Source organism: Heptranchias perlo, chromosome 10 (genome assembly GCF_035084215.1).
Source record: "Heptranchias perlo isolate sHepPer1 chromosome 10, sHepPer1.hap1, whole genome shotgun sequence".
Classification (NCBI taxonomy): domain Eukaryota; kingdom Metazoa; phylum Chordata; class Chondrichthyes; order Hexanchiformes; family Hexanchidae; genus Heptranchias; species Heptranchias perlo.
The window spans coordinates 52,582,344-52,597,381 of NC_090334.1; the positions used below are offsets into that span (position 1 = coordinate 52,582,344).

General features: G+C 44.7%; 1 protein-coding gene across 3 annotated transcripts in view; it reads right to left on the reverse strand.

Moving 5' to 3' along the window:
- The window catches only part of traf3 (TNF receptor-associated factor 3), a 92,146-nt gene that overhangs the window by 15,208 nt on the left and 61,900 nt on the right, over window positions 1-15,038 (reverse strand). For all 3 annotated transcript variants that reach the window (XM_067991771.1, XM_067991772.1, XM_067991774.1), the window contains exons 7-8: window positions 12,149-12,223; window positions 11,685-11,777 (exon numbers count right to left, since the gene is read on the reverse strand). In XM_067991771.1, coding sequence (XP_067847872.1) covers window positions 11,685-11,777; window positions 12,149-12,223 — 168 coding nt within the window. The remainder of the gene's footprint in view (window positions 1-11,684; window positions 11,778-12,148; window positions 12,224-15,038) is intronic.

The window sequence follows — 15,038 nt, forward strand, 5'->3', positions numbered from 1 at the left end:
TAACGAAGCAGTCCATACCCGCATGCAGCAAGACCTGGACAACATCCATGCTTGGGCTGATAAGTGGCAAGTAACATTCGCACCAGACAAGTGCCAGGCAATGACCATCTCCAACAAGAGAGAGTCTAACCACCTCCCCATGACATTCAATGGCATTACAATCACCAAATCCCCCACCATCAATATCCTGGGGGTCACCATTGACCAGAAACTTAACTGGACCAGCCACATAAATACTGTGGCTACAAGAACAGGTCAGAGGCTGGGTATTCTGCGGTGAGTGACTCATCTACTGACTCCCCAAAGCCTTTCCACCATCTACAAGGCACAAGTCAGGAGTGTGATGGAATACTCTCCACTTGCCTGGAGTGCAGCTCCAACAACACTCAAGAAGCTCGATTCCATCCAGGACAAAGCAGCCCGCTTGATTGGCACCCCATCCACCGCCCTAAACATTCACTCCCTTCACCACCGGCGCACTGTGGCTGCAGTGTGCACCATCCACAGGATGCACTGCAGCAACTCGCCAAGGCTTCTTCGACAGCACCTCCCAAACCCGCGACCTCTACCGTCTAGAAGGACAAGGGCAGCAGGCACATGGGAACACCACCAACTGCACGTTCCCCTCCAAGTCACACACCATCCCGACTTGGAAATATATCGCCGTTCTTTAATCGTCGCTGGGTCAAAATCCTGGAAACTCCCTTCCTAACAGCACTGTGGGAGAACCTTCACCATACGGACTGCAGCGGTTCAAGTAGGCGGCTCACCACCACCTTCTCAAGGGCAATTAGGGATGGGCAATAAATGTTGGCCTCACCAACGACGCCCACATCGCATGAACGAATAAAAAAAAATATATATATTCACACTTTAAAATTTTGCGTCAGTAGGTTGTCTGAAGTCCCACTTCAGAGTCTTGAGCATATAATCTAGGCTGACACTTCAGAGCAGTACTGCACTCTCAGAGGTGCTGTCTTTTGGATGAGACGTTAAACCAGGTGGATGTAAAAGATCCCATGGCACTATTCAAAGAAGAGTAGGGGTGTTGACCCTGGTGTCCTGACCAAATATTTGTCCTTCCAGCAACATCTCTTTAAAAAAAAATTATTGTGTTTTTATCTCATTGCTGTTTATGGGACCTTGGCTGCTGCATGTCCTTTCATTACAACAGTGACACTTCAAAATTACTTCATTGGTTGTAAAGAGCTTTGGGACATCTTGAGGTTGTGAAAGGTGCTATATAAATGCAAGTCTTTCTTTCATTTTTTTTTCTATCTGAGCAGGCAGAGGGGGCCTCAGTTTAATGTCTTATCCAAAAGACAGCACCTCCAACACTGCACCCTGTCAGTACTACTTGAGGTGCTAGCCCACATTATGTGGTCAAGCTTGTGCAATGGAGCTTGAACCCATGACATCTGACTCTGAGGAGGGAGTGCTACCATTCAGCCAAGGCTGACATAATATTTAATAAAGGAAGAAGGAAAATGTGACCAGTTTCTAAAGAGTCCATGTTTACCATGGAAATGGAAAATATAGGAACCCACAATTGCCATTGCCATAAAAATAAAAAGATTGCGTATCTAGTTATTTTGAAACATAGGCTGAAAGTCAATACTTTAAAATCAAATGGCACAGACCATCATAATCTACCTTGACTGCTCTTAAAACGTGGGCACAATCAAAATAGCTGGCATATTCGGAAGTCCACATTTGGATTGTTAATTCTGGATAGAAGCACTATTAAAATAAATTCACAATCAAATACAGGGCAGCTTCTTGTAATTTAAACACCAAAAAGGTTCAATCAAAACCCATCACTGATTTGAGATAAGAATCTGGACCTTTAAAAATGTCCAATGCATTCAAGGCTTCTTAGTGCAAATTAGACTTGGAATTTTTATTGCGACCTTGTAAAATCAAAAGAACGCCATCCACAACCTTCAGTCAGATCCAGGGGCTATCTTTTACCAAGTAATTGTGATAAACTTGTAACTGCTGGTTGGTTTTCCCCAAAAACTTTCTTCCAAACAAACAAGAAATGGCCAATTAAAAGCATTTTGACGTTACTGATCAAAACACACAGATCCAGTCATGTTGTGCAAACCTCAGACACTGAGGAATGCATTATAGTTCCACATTCTCTAGAAAAACGATACTGAACAACCCACCTAATCGTGTCAAGGAGTATTTGGCACTATGATCAATATTATATAACAAAGGAGGCCACCTTTCCCACATTTTCTCCAAAGATTATCATTGCTTGATTGGTAAAAGGTCTTTTTTAGTGAGGTGCACAAAACATCTAAGATTTTAAAGACACAGCCTCTTCAACATGGTTTCAGCATATTTTTAGCATTACTACGGTAAAAATGTGTACAGTCTCATTTTTGCTACAATATTAGAATTTCTACCAGGGATAAGAACAGTAGAACCTTGCATGTAAACATTCCTCCAACCTGACCACCCTGCTACGTCCCATCAATGAGAAACAAATTTGGTCCTGCTGACTCAGATATCACAGTATTCAAGAAGTCGACCACTTTTTTTTGAACCCAAACCAAATGAAAGCATTTTTAATCCTCTAAATCAGCAGCTTACCACAACTTGCATTAATTCATATTAGAATCACCATCTCCCATTATTCCACTGGATAGCTGTTAAAATGCCAGAAGGAGCTGTGCACACTACGCCTGGTCCACAATGGCTAAATGGCAAAGTGCTTGATATAAAAAATCACTTTTACACTGGCGCTTGATTTAGTTTGTGATTCTGCCATCAGTCAGAGGCACACATTTAGTGGTATAAACATTGGCAAGGCCCTCCGTCTCCCACAATCCCAACTAAACAAACACCAGGTCTATTGCACGATGAATTAGTACTTCTTCAGTGCACATATTATGACCAGGGATACACAAAACATCTCACACAGTGCCCGAGCAACACCTTTAAGCTGCTATTGTATTGTATGAGACCTGTGCTACTGATGTCAGCCCCTGATGCATCGGAACTTAATCTCAACAGTAAACTTGCCGGGATTCTCTAAGGCTGTTACACATGGGTCTTCCTGGCCACAAACCTTGGGGAATCCCAGCTAGTTTACTTTCCAATTGTGGCCTGCAGTAGGATATCTGCATAGCAGGAATCTGGGCCACTAACATGGGACTTGTGCAATATAAAAACAGCTTAAAGCAAGTTAAACCAAACCAGTTTTAAAGATCACAAGCTTATCAAGAGCAACAAAAATAAATACAGAAAATGCTGGAAAACACTCAGCAGGTCAGGCAGCACATGTGGAGTGCGAAACAGAGTTAACGTTTCAGGCCAATGACCTTTCATCGGAACTGGAAGATGTTAGAGATGAACAGCCTTTATCAAATACAGTCAGGGAAAAGGGGGCAGGAAAAGAACAAAAGGGAGAGGTCTGTGATAGGGTGGAGGGCAGGAGTGATTAAATGACAAAAGTGATGATGGTGCAAGGCAAAATGAGGTGATAATGAGATAAGTATAGAAACAAAAGATAGAAACATAGAACATAGAAAATAGGAGCAAGAGTAGGCCATTCGGCCCTTTGGGCCTGCTCCGCCATTCAAAATGATCATGGCTGATGGTCTAACTCAGGACCCTGTTCCTGCTTTTTCCCCATATTCCTTGATCCCTTTAGCATTAAGAAATATATCTATCTCCTTCTTGAATACATCTAATGACTTGGCCTCCTCTGCCTTCTGTGGTAGAGAATTCCACAGGTTCACCACCCTCAGTGAAGAAATTTCTCCTCCTCTCAGTTCTAAATGGCATACCTCGTATCCTGAGACTGTGATCCCTGGTTCTGGACTCCACAGCCATCGGGAACATCCTCCCTGCATCTAGTCTGTCTAGTCCTGTTAGAATTTTATATGTTTTGATGAGATCACCTCTCACTCTTCTAAACTCTAGTGAATATAGGCCTAGTCGACCCAATCTCTCCTCATACGTCAGTCCTGCCATCCCAGGAATCAGTCTGGTAAACCTTTGTTGCACTCCCTCCATGGCAAGGACATCTTTCCTCAGATAAGGAGACCAAAACTGCACACAATACTCCAGATGTGGTCTCACCAAGGCCCTGTATATCTGCAGTAAGTCATCCCTGCTCCTGTTCTCAAGTTCTCTTGCAATGAAGGCCAACATACCATTCGCCTTCCTAACTGCTTGCTGCACCTGAATGCTCGCTTTCAGCGACTGGTGTACAAGAACACCCAGGTCTCGTTGCACCTCCCCTTTTCCCAATCTATCACCATTCAGATAATAATCTGCCTTTCTGTTTTTACAACCAAAGTGGATAACCTCACATTTATCCACGTTATACTGCATCTGCCATGTTCTTGCCCACTGGGCCCAGAGGAGGCGTAAATGGTTACGGCAGATATGCTTTTACTTTTGATATGCTTTGTCCAATGTGAGGAAACTGGACGGTTCAGCATTTCAGCTCCCAGGTCACTCAAACTCATTTGACTTACAAACTTCAATCAGGCCAGTAGATGGTGCAATGAGCAGGTACAACACATTCTAAATCAAAAGCAAAATACCGCAGATGCTGGAAATCTGAAATAAAAACAGAAAATGCTGGAAATACTCAGCAAGTGAGGCAGCATCTGTGGAGAAAGAAACAGAATTATGGTTTCAGGTCGATGACCCTTTGTCAGAACTGGACGAAGTTGAAGATTAAATAGTTTTTGAGCAGGTAGAGAGCCAGGAAAGGAGGAGGAAAGAACAAAAGGGAAGGTCTCTGATAGGGTGGCGGGCAGGAGTGATTAAATGACAAAAGGGATGATGGTGCACGGTAAGGAGGGTGGTAATGATGTCTAGAGGAGCTGTAAATGGCAATATCAGAACCATTACCAGCACTTGCTGTCCGAAAAAAATGGGAGCAGTGGTTACGATCTGAGGTTATTGAAATCAGTGTTGAGTCCAGAAGATTGTAAAATGCCTAAATGAAAGATGAGGTGCTGTGCCTCGAGCTTCACTGGGACAGTAGACAGGGAGTCAGAGTGGGAATGGGACGGGGAATTAAAAAGGCAAGCGACCGGCAGGTCAGGGTCACACTTGCGGACAGAGCGGAGATGTTCAGCAAAGCGATCACCCAATCTGTGTTTGGTCTCCCCAGTGTAGAGGAGACCACATTGTGAGCAGCGAATACAGTACACTAAATTGAAAGAAGTACAAGTAAATCACTTTCACCTGGAAGGAGTGTTTGGGACCCTGGACGGTGGGAAGGGAGGTGGTGAAGGGGCAGGTGTTGCATCTCCTGCGCTTGCACGGGAAGGTGCCGTGGGGAGGAGAGCGGGTGTTGGGGGTGATAGAAGAGTGGACCAGGGTGTCGCAGAGGGAGCGGTCCCTTCGGAATGCTGAAAAGGGAGGGGAGGGAAAGACGTGTTTGGTGGTGGGATGGCGGTCGACCGTGTCCATCCTATTTCCCTGTACTTCTGCCCTCACCCCTTCCTCTCTTTCCCAGAACCATGATAGGGTTCCCCTTGTCCTCACCTTCCACCCCACCAGCCTCCACATTCAACGTTTCATCCTCCGCTATTTCTGCCAGCTCCAGTGCGATCCCACTACAAAACACATCTTTCCATCCCCTCCCCTTTCAGGGACTGCTCGTTGTCTTGCACCTTCCCTTTTGTTCTTTCCTCCCTACCCTCCCCCTCTTTTCCTGGCTCTGTACTTGCTTAAGAACAGTTTAATCTACAACTTCTTCCAGTTCTGATGGAAGGTCATAGACCTGAAATGATCACTCTATTTCTTTCTCCACAGATGCTGCCTGACTTGCTGAATATTTCCAGCATTTTCTGTTTTTATTTTGGAAACATCGAAAATTTACGGCACATGTCTGTGTCGGTAAAAAAAAGTTACCCAGCCTAATCCCACTTTCCAGCACTTGTCCGTAACCCTGTAGGTTATGGCACTTCAAGTGCAAATCCAAGTACTTTTTAAATGTGATGAGGGTTTCTGCCTCTACCACCTTTTCAGGCAGTGAGTTCCAGACCCCTACTACCCTCTGAGTGAAATTTTTTTTCCTCAGCTCCCTCTAATCCTTCTACCAATTACTTTAAATCTATGTCCCCTGGTTATTGACCTCTCTACGAAGGGAAATAGGTCCTTCCTATCCACTCTATCTAGGCCCCTCACAATTTTATACATTTCAATTAAATCACCCATCAGCCTACTCTGTTCCAAAGAAAACAACCCCAGCCTATCCCATCTTTTCTCATAGCTAAAATTCTCCAGTCCTGGCAACATCCTGGTAAATCTCCTCTGTACCCTCTCTAGTCCAATCACATCTTTCCTGTAATGTGGTGACCAGAACTGTACGCAGTACTCAAGCTGTAGCCTAACTAGTGTTTTATACAGTTCTAGCATAAGCTCCCTGCACTTATATTCTATGCCTCGGCTAATAAAGGAAAGTATACCGTATGCCTTCTTAACCACTTTATCTACCTGTCCTCCTACTTTCAGGGATCTGTGGACGTGCACTCCAAGGTCCCTCTCTTCCTCTACACCTCTCAGTATCCTCCCATTTATTGTATATTCCCTTGCCTTGTTTGCCCTCCCCAAATGCATTACCTCACACTTCTCCAGATTGAATTCCATTTGCCACTTTTCTGCCCACCTGACCAGACCATTGATATCTTCTTGCCATCTACAGCTTTCCTCCTCACTATCAACCACACTGCCAATTTTTGTATCATCTGCAAACTTCTTAATCATGCCTCCTACATTTGGGGCTAAATCATTGATAGATACTGCAAAAAGAAAGGGACCTAGTACTGAGCCCTGCAGAACCCCACTGGAAACAGCCTTCCAGTCACAAAAACACCCGTCGACCATTACTCTTTGCTTCCTGCCACTGAGCCAATTTTGGATCCAACTTGCCACTCTCCCTAGGATCCCATGGGCTTTTACTTTTTTGATCAGTCTGCCATGTGGGATCTTGTCAAAAGCCTTGCTAAAATCCATGTAGACTACATCAAACGCGCTACCCTCATCGGCCTTCCTTGCTACCGCCTCAAAAAATTCAATCAAGTTAGTCAGACACGACCTACCCGTAACAAATCCATGTTGACTGTCCTTGATTAATCCGTGTCTTTCTAAATGACGGTTTATACTGTCTCTCAGAATTGATTCCAATAATTTGTCCACCACTGAGGGTAGACTGATAACGCATTCTATCTTCTTCGTACAAAAGAAAATGTTAAAAAAAACTCCTGATGTCCAGTGACTGAGTGGCAGATACTGAGAAAATGCACCACCCAAAGCAACTGGTTCCTCTCAAAGGCTTACATCCATCCCACATATGTCAAATTCTTGTAATTTGCCATCCAGCTAAGCTAAGAGATCAGTACCTAGAATTTCACAACTCAAAATCTGCCAGTCTCAGGTACATTTCATTATGTCACTTCTTAAACTAATACGAGGGTTGCAATACTAAACTGGGCTAACATTAGTATGCACAGCTCTGGAGAAGTACTTAATTTATAATCTTCCAATGGGGGAAGGGAAGCAACATGGTAACAGAGTAGCTAGGCTTGGTATTTTTTTAAATAATGGCTTTTACAAGTAATTGCAATGTTACCTGAGCTTATGGCAACAAGGAGGCAACAGAATGTCCTGGGATTTCCAGTGGATTAAACAGTACCGCAAAATGAGAAACCGAAAGACAATAAACACTGGATGTGTGTGTGACAAAGACCCTAAAGAGAATGCTAGGATACAGGATACCTACAATAGTGAGAACCTTTTTTTTTAAAGTAATCACTTGCTTCAAATCTTCCAAGCATAACAGGAAACAAAAGTTTGTTTTTAGAAACGTTGTTTCTAAAGCTGAAATTGAAACTAAACAGTTTAGCATACCTCTAGTATTAACTAATTATTGCAAAATATGTTGCTCAAACACGCAATGAGCTGCCATCAAATATTCCACTAACTATTTGAATGTAGCTCAATGATGGTGCGTTCCGCCTATCAGAAGGTGCAGAGCAGGCTTGAAGCAGATATACTCGCACGCATTTAAAACAAGGGTCACTGGAAAGTGGTCAGGGGTGCAAACACTGTCCTGGTTTTCCCCTCCCTAACCCAATTGTAGTGACCCCACTACCATCCTGGAAGAAATCAACTAACGCAGGACAAACCAGGGATCTTCCTGAGCCACCTGAAAAAGGTGCATTTTTTTCCCAAAATGTTGGGGGCTGTAATAATAGCGTGCAGCCCGAGAGAATTGCAATATGGATAGAACTTTGATTATGGGCTGGATATTTAAATGACACAGGTGATTGAGACAGCAAGAACCACAACATGATGTGGAACGAAACAACAGCCTATCAGCAACGGGGAGTTCTACTGCACGGCACCATTCTTCAGAGATTGATTTTAATGAAACTACTGCAACTGGGTTCCGAACATTGGTTCACACGTTGTTTGTTCCAAGGAAACCTTTCCTGCTGCTCGTTATTTGAAACTAGGGGTGTGATGTATTTTTAGAACATATGTAACTAGAGATAGCAATATAACTAGATATAGCATATAATATAGCAATATAACTAGATATAAGGTAATATAAACTAGGGGGCACAACACTAAAAGGGGTAAAGGAACAGAGAGATATGTGCACAAATCGTTGAAGGTGGCAGGGCAGGTTGAAAAAGTGATTAAAAAAGCATACGGGATCCTGGGCTTTATGAATAGAGACATAGGGCCCGATTTTACCAGGGGTGCGGGTTCTGGGCGGGTGGGCCAGCGGGCGCGTGAAATTAGTGGGTTGCCCGCGCGATCGTAGCAGGCAACACACTAATTGGATCCACTTACCTGCTCCTCCGGGTTCCCCGCTGCTGATCTGCGCGTCGGGCGGACTGCGCATGCGCAGTGAGATCTGTCAGCTGGAGGCACTCTATTTAAAGGGGCAGTCCTCCACTGACAGATGCTGCCACAAACAGCAAAAATTACAGCATGGAGCAGCCCAGGGGGAAGGCTGCTCCCAGTTTAATGATGCCTCACCCCAGGTATCATTAGATGGGGTGAGGAGGAGGGGGAGGACAGAGATCTTCCCCCCGGCAGGCGGGAGGAAGCGGCCTGCCTCTGCCACCAAGAAGGCCTGGCTCGAGGTGGCAGAGGAGGTCACCAGCGCCACCAACATATCGCCCACCTGCATACAGTGCAGGAGGCGCTCCAATGACCTCAGTAGGTCAGCCACAGTGAGAACACGTAGTCTTTCCCCTACACTCCGTCTGCCACAACACTGCCCCCACCCCACATCTCCTTCGGCACTGCCAACACTATTCTATCACATGACCCCTCATACCCACTCAAACCTCATCCTCATCTTACCTGCACCTACTCACCTCGCGAGTACTCACCCCGCCACTACCACTCAACCCAATCCTCATACAATCTCATGGCTCTATCCCATACTCACCCTCTCGTGCATCTCTCTCACGGCCAGCCTCACTCAACCTGCCACCACCTGTGCTGCAGCCACAGGGCATGCATCACATATGTGCAGTAGGCAGCGTAAGGCAAACGTGTCGTGAGCATGAAGGGGATGCACAAGGGTGTTTGAGGGTTTGTCATGGTTCTTACTTCTATTGAATTAAAGAACAACTCACATCACACATTATATTGGCACCATTACTGCCATGTCTTCACGAATCCTGTCCGGTTTGTGCAATAATGCCCGCTCCTGGGTATCCCTATGAGGACCCACCACTGATGCCACCCAGTGTGTCACTGCAGAGTGGGTGTAGGTGTATTTGCAGGGCTCTTCTGCGCAGACGACTGAGAGACATCGGGGATGTCCCCGGTTGCAGCCTGGAAGGCTGTGGAGCAGAAGTTCGGGAGGGCAGTGGTGACTTTGACAGCGACAAGTAGGAAGATGGTGCACGGGCCAGCCAGGAGCAGCTCGGCATGAAAGAGGCTGCAGATGTCCACGGCTACATGTCGACTGACTCTGAGCCTCCGTGTGCACTGCTGCTCAGAGAGGTCCAGGAGGCTGAGCCTCGGTCTGTGGACCCTGTGGCGAGGGTAGTGCCCTCTGCGACGCATCTCTCTCTGCGGTAGCCCTCCCTCCTGCTGTACAGGTGGATGTGTCACAGCACTCTGTTGTGGAGCTCCACGTGTCAGAGGTGGACGGCGTGGATGGCGAGGCTGGTGATGCTGTTCGCCCTCCGAGGAGGTCATGACTGCAGCTACGGCGGCCCCCATCCGCAAGATGTACATCTGAGGGGGTCCGCAAGGTAGGTACATGTCTCCGGACCCCGGGGTAAGTGTGCAAGTTGGTGACTTCGACCATCAGGAGGAGGGTGGTGGAGGCCAAACTTTGTCCCAAGTGACAGAATGGTCTCCCCCCCCACCCCCCCCCCAACCTGTCAAACGGACCTTTGCAGCTGCCACAGGCTGACGGCTGCAACACGTCCATTTCAACTGGGAGTGTTTCCCCCAGTGTGTGAAACAGTCCCATGTTTATCCAAAATCACACACAGTCCCGTAATCAGGTCAGTTAATGACCTGAACAAGCAAAGTAAATACACTCAAGTGGCATCCCGCTGGCTTTAATTGCCTGCGGGATTCCCACCAGCGGGGGCTGCGCGCGCACACCGGCGCGTCATCGGGGAACCCGGAAGTGGGCGGGATCGAGGCGCAATCTGGTCCCGCACCTGGATTTCGGGATTTTCGAGGCCCCCCCGCCGAGAACGCACCCGGTAGCGGGTGCTAAAATCGGGCCCCTAGAGTCCAAAAGTATGGAAGTCATGATGAACCTTTATAAAACACTGGTTCGGCCACAACTGGAGTATTGTGTCCAGTTCTGGGCACCGCACTTTAGGTAAGATGTGAAGGCCTTAGAGAGGGTGCAGAATAGATTTACTAGAATGATTCCAGGGATGAGGGACTTCAGTTACATGGATAGACTGGAGAAGTTGGGGTTGTTCTCCCGAGAACAGAGATGGTTGTGAGGAGATTTGATAGAGGTATTCAAAATCATGAAGGATCTAGACAGAGTAGATAGAGAGAAACTGTTCCCATTGGTGGAAGCGTCAAGAACCAGAGGACATAGATTTAAGGTGATTGACAAAAGAACCAAAGGTGACATGAGGAAAAACTTTTTTTTTAAAAAACACAGCGAGTGATTAGGATCTGGAATGCACTGCCTGAGGTGGTGGTGGAGGCAGATTCAATCATGGCCTTCAAAAGGGAACTGGATAAGTACTTGAAAGGCAAACATTTGCAGGACTACGGGGATAGGGCGGGGGAGTGGGACTTGCTGGATTGCTCTTGCATAGAGCCGGTGTGGACTCGATGGGCTGAATGCCCTCCTTCCATGCTGTAACCTTTCTATGATTCTAACAGGTTTCAACTTTCCTTTCTAAAGAATGATCAAGACACGCAACAGGTTCATAAAATTTGTTGCAGCCATTTTGTTAGGCTGGCTTCACAGAGAGTGATCTTGCAGACTTTCCCCCTCCCCCCCCCCCCCCCATCCCGAAATCAGTCTGGCTGCAGTCTTGCGCCTGCAGCACACACACTTAAGAGTGATCAGGTGCGCACACACTATTCAGTTTCCCCGCCAAGCACAAACTTTTAAAAAGAAACATTTTAACACTGATTTAAAACACTTTGACGGACTAAGCAGATTGACAGCTTTTTCTCCCTTGGATTACCGTATTTTCGAGATCTCCATTCCTAATCAGCACACAGTTCAAATGTTGAGCCATAGCATCAACTTCATGCACTTTAAGATCCTGGTTGGTTCCCTACAACAATATAAAAAAGAAAATTCAGTGGCAGCTTGTGCAGAAAGCAATGGAAAAAGATTAGATTGTAAATGTTCAGCTACGTGCTCATGGTTAAATATACCGTACGAGTTCGTGAAAGTGTGCCTTTAGTTTTACATGTTACATTGTCAAAACTATAATACATTGTCAAAACTAGAAAACTATAACCCCCCCACAATAGAATGAAAAGATACCAGACATTTTTTCTTTCCTCCACCTCTCTGCAATTTCAAGAATGGCTTCCATCTGTACCAAGATCTACCCCTAGAATTTTAGTATTATCGAAACTTTTTTTTTCTGTTTATAGTAAGGCTTTAATAGGAATAAAAATAATAAGGTTTTGTACTAACTTGGAAGTTACATCCATGCTGGGTGAAAGGGCAGGGCATGATCACATTGAGACACTGTAACTGGTGGCTATTTAACTGCAGAAAGAAAACAAAGAGTATTTTTGATATATGCTTTGTAATAGTGAGCAGCTCAATCATGCATTTTTATAGAAGGGTAGCCTCCAGGTAACTGGAAGGCTATTCATAATACCAGTCAAGAAATAAAAACAACACTGACAGGCACAGAATGCAGCTTATAGTGGAAACCTTTCAAACTTTGTAGATGTATTTGTTTTACTTAAAGATCTAAACTCTAATGGGCCGGAAAGTGCCTTTAAGCCGAATAGCGCTCACCATTATTCGTGGCAAAATCGAAGAGCAAGTTCCACCGACCGCACATGCGCAGTCCAATGTGGAAATCTGGAACTTGCTGGTTCACCAGTGATGTCTCAGCTTTGCATTAAAGGGACCTCGCGGCTGCAATCAATAAACCAGCATTGCTGCACTGCCCAGCAGGAAACGAACTAATCTCGCCACAAAACACGAACGCTGAGTTTTTTTTAGGTCTAAACTAAGTTTCAACAGCATGGTAAGTATTAATGACTGCCAAACAACCTCTCTGGCACTAAAAATTAACTTTTTAAAATGTGGAGTCTCATCACTCCTGATTTTAATAGTTTATGGACATTTTTTTAAAAATTAAAAACATTTTTTTTTACTTTTTCCTTCTGCCTCTTTTATCTGAGTCTCTTAATCTTACCCTCTTTTCATTTCACTTTCTCTATCTCATTTTATTGTACATTTACTAACTTTGTCTGGCACTTCCTTGTTGTTAGTTTGTGCGGTTTGTGAATGAACTGCACTTCCTGGTTCTCTCAGCATGGCTTGCTTCAAGTTGAATTGCTGAGGGGCCTTAGAGATCCTTTCACCACTCACACAGCCTGGGAAAGAGGGCTGAAGTTTTTTGAACTTGGATTACAAGGAAGTTGCCGCCTAAAAGAACGTGGTAACTTAGTGGGCAACTTTAAATCTAATGAGCGGCGAGCACTGCTAGTTCGCGTTCGGAGCAATTTCTGGCCCAATGTTAAAGTTGCCAATTTTGATTTTGAGGTCTGTTGAGAGGTCTTCGAGCTGAAATGTTAACTCTGTTGCCTTCTCCACAGATGCTGCCTGACCTGCTGAGTGTTTTCCAATATTTTCTGTTTTTATTTGAGATTTCCAGCATCCGCAGTATTTCGCTTGTGATTTTTAAACTATTTTTCTTCTGATTGCTCCAGTCCGTTGCTGTTAAAACACACAAGCAGCATCGTTCAGTCAGCCAATGCAAACCATGATGTGAAAACCAGTTCACTCCTTTAGCAGTCTTCCACTATTTTGATCCTAAAGTAAGAATGTCCCTCAGAGGCTGAGTGCCACCAAGTTTAATACTGGGACAAGGAGCCTATTTGCAACTTTGAAGAGAGCGGATTTTCATTATATGCTGCATTTTGTGTCATCAGTGACACCATCTAAACAAAGAACTGTATTGAAAAATTTAGTTTAAAAGTAAAACAAAACACTGTCCCTGTAGGTATCAGGTCCTGGGGCCGTCCTCTCCCAACAAGAACGATTGTACAATCATCGACCTTAAATAAAAAGCCCTCAAATCACCTGAACAAACACCCCACAACTATAGCAAGTAAAAAAATGAAAGAAAATTTCACTGAACAAAAATAGGGACAAGAAAACAGAGCTAATAATGTGACAACCAAAGACACTGGTCACAAGAACTGCCCCCCACCCTGTACAAAAATTAATAGCCACAGCTCATTTAGTACCAACAACAACTGGCATCAGCCCCAAATGATCCTGTATAAAAGATTGCTCAGTGGCCCCAATGAGGAACCATCTACACATCCAAGGGCAGATATTCAGGCCACGTACCAGAGATTAAAAGCACCTTTATTTTGCATTGCTGAAGAGAAACATCCATATGCTGGCTCCCTGCATTTACACTGGTAAAGTCAGGAAGACAAGTGGCAGATGCAAATTATTGCAGAACACTGGGATATAAGAACAGGAGTAGGCCATTTAGCCCCTCGAGCCCCATTTAATGAGATCATGGCTAATCAGTGACCTAACTCCATATACCCGCCGTAGCCCTGTATTCTTTAATACCTTTGGTTAACAAAAATCTATCAATCTCAGATTTAAAATTAACATTTGAGCTAGCCTCAACTGTCGTTTGCAGAAGAGAGTTCCAAACTTCTACCACCCTTTGCGTGTAGAAGTGTTTCCTAACTTCAATCCTGAAAGTCCTGGCTCTAATTTTTAGGCTACATCCCCTAGTCCTAGACTCCCCAATCAGCTGAAATAGTCTCTCTCCATCCACCCTATCAGTTCCCCTTAACATCTTGAAAACTTCGATGAAATCACCCCATAATCTCCTAAATTCCAAGGACTACAACCCTAGTCTGTGTAATCTCGATTCGTAATTTAACCCTTGGAATCCAGGTATTATTATAGTTAACGTACACTGCACTCCCTCCAAGGCCAATATATTCCTCCAAAGGTGCAGTGCCCAGAACTGAACACAGTACTCCAGGTGTGGCCTAACCAGGGCTTTGTATAGCTTTAGCATAACTTCTACCCCCTTGTATTCTAGACCTCTAGATAAAAGCCCAGCATTCCATTAGCCTTTTTGATTATTTTCTATACCGTCCATGACGTTTTAATGATCTATGTACATGGACCCCTAAGTCTCTTAGGATCTCACTCTTTTGAGCTTTTCATCATTTAGAAAATACTCTGATCTATCCTTTTTAGATCCAAAGTGGATGACCTCAAACTTGTGTACATTGAAATCCATTTGCCACAGTTTTGCCCATTCACTTAATCTATTAATATCTAATTTTATGCTTCCATCTACATT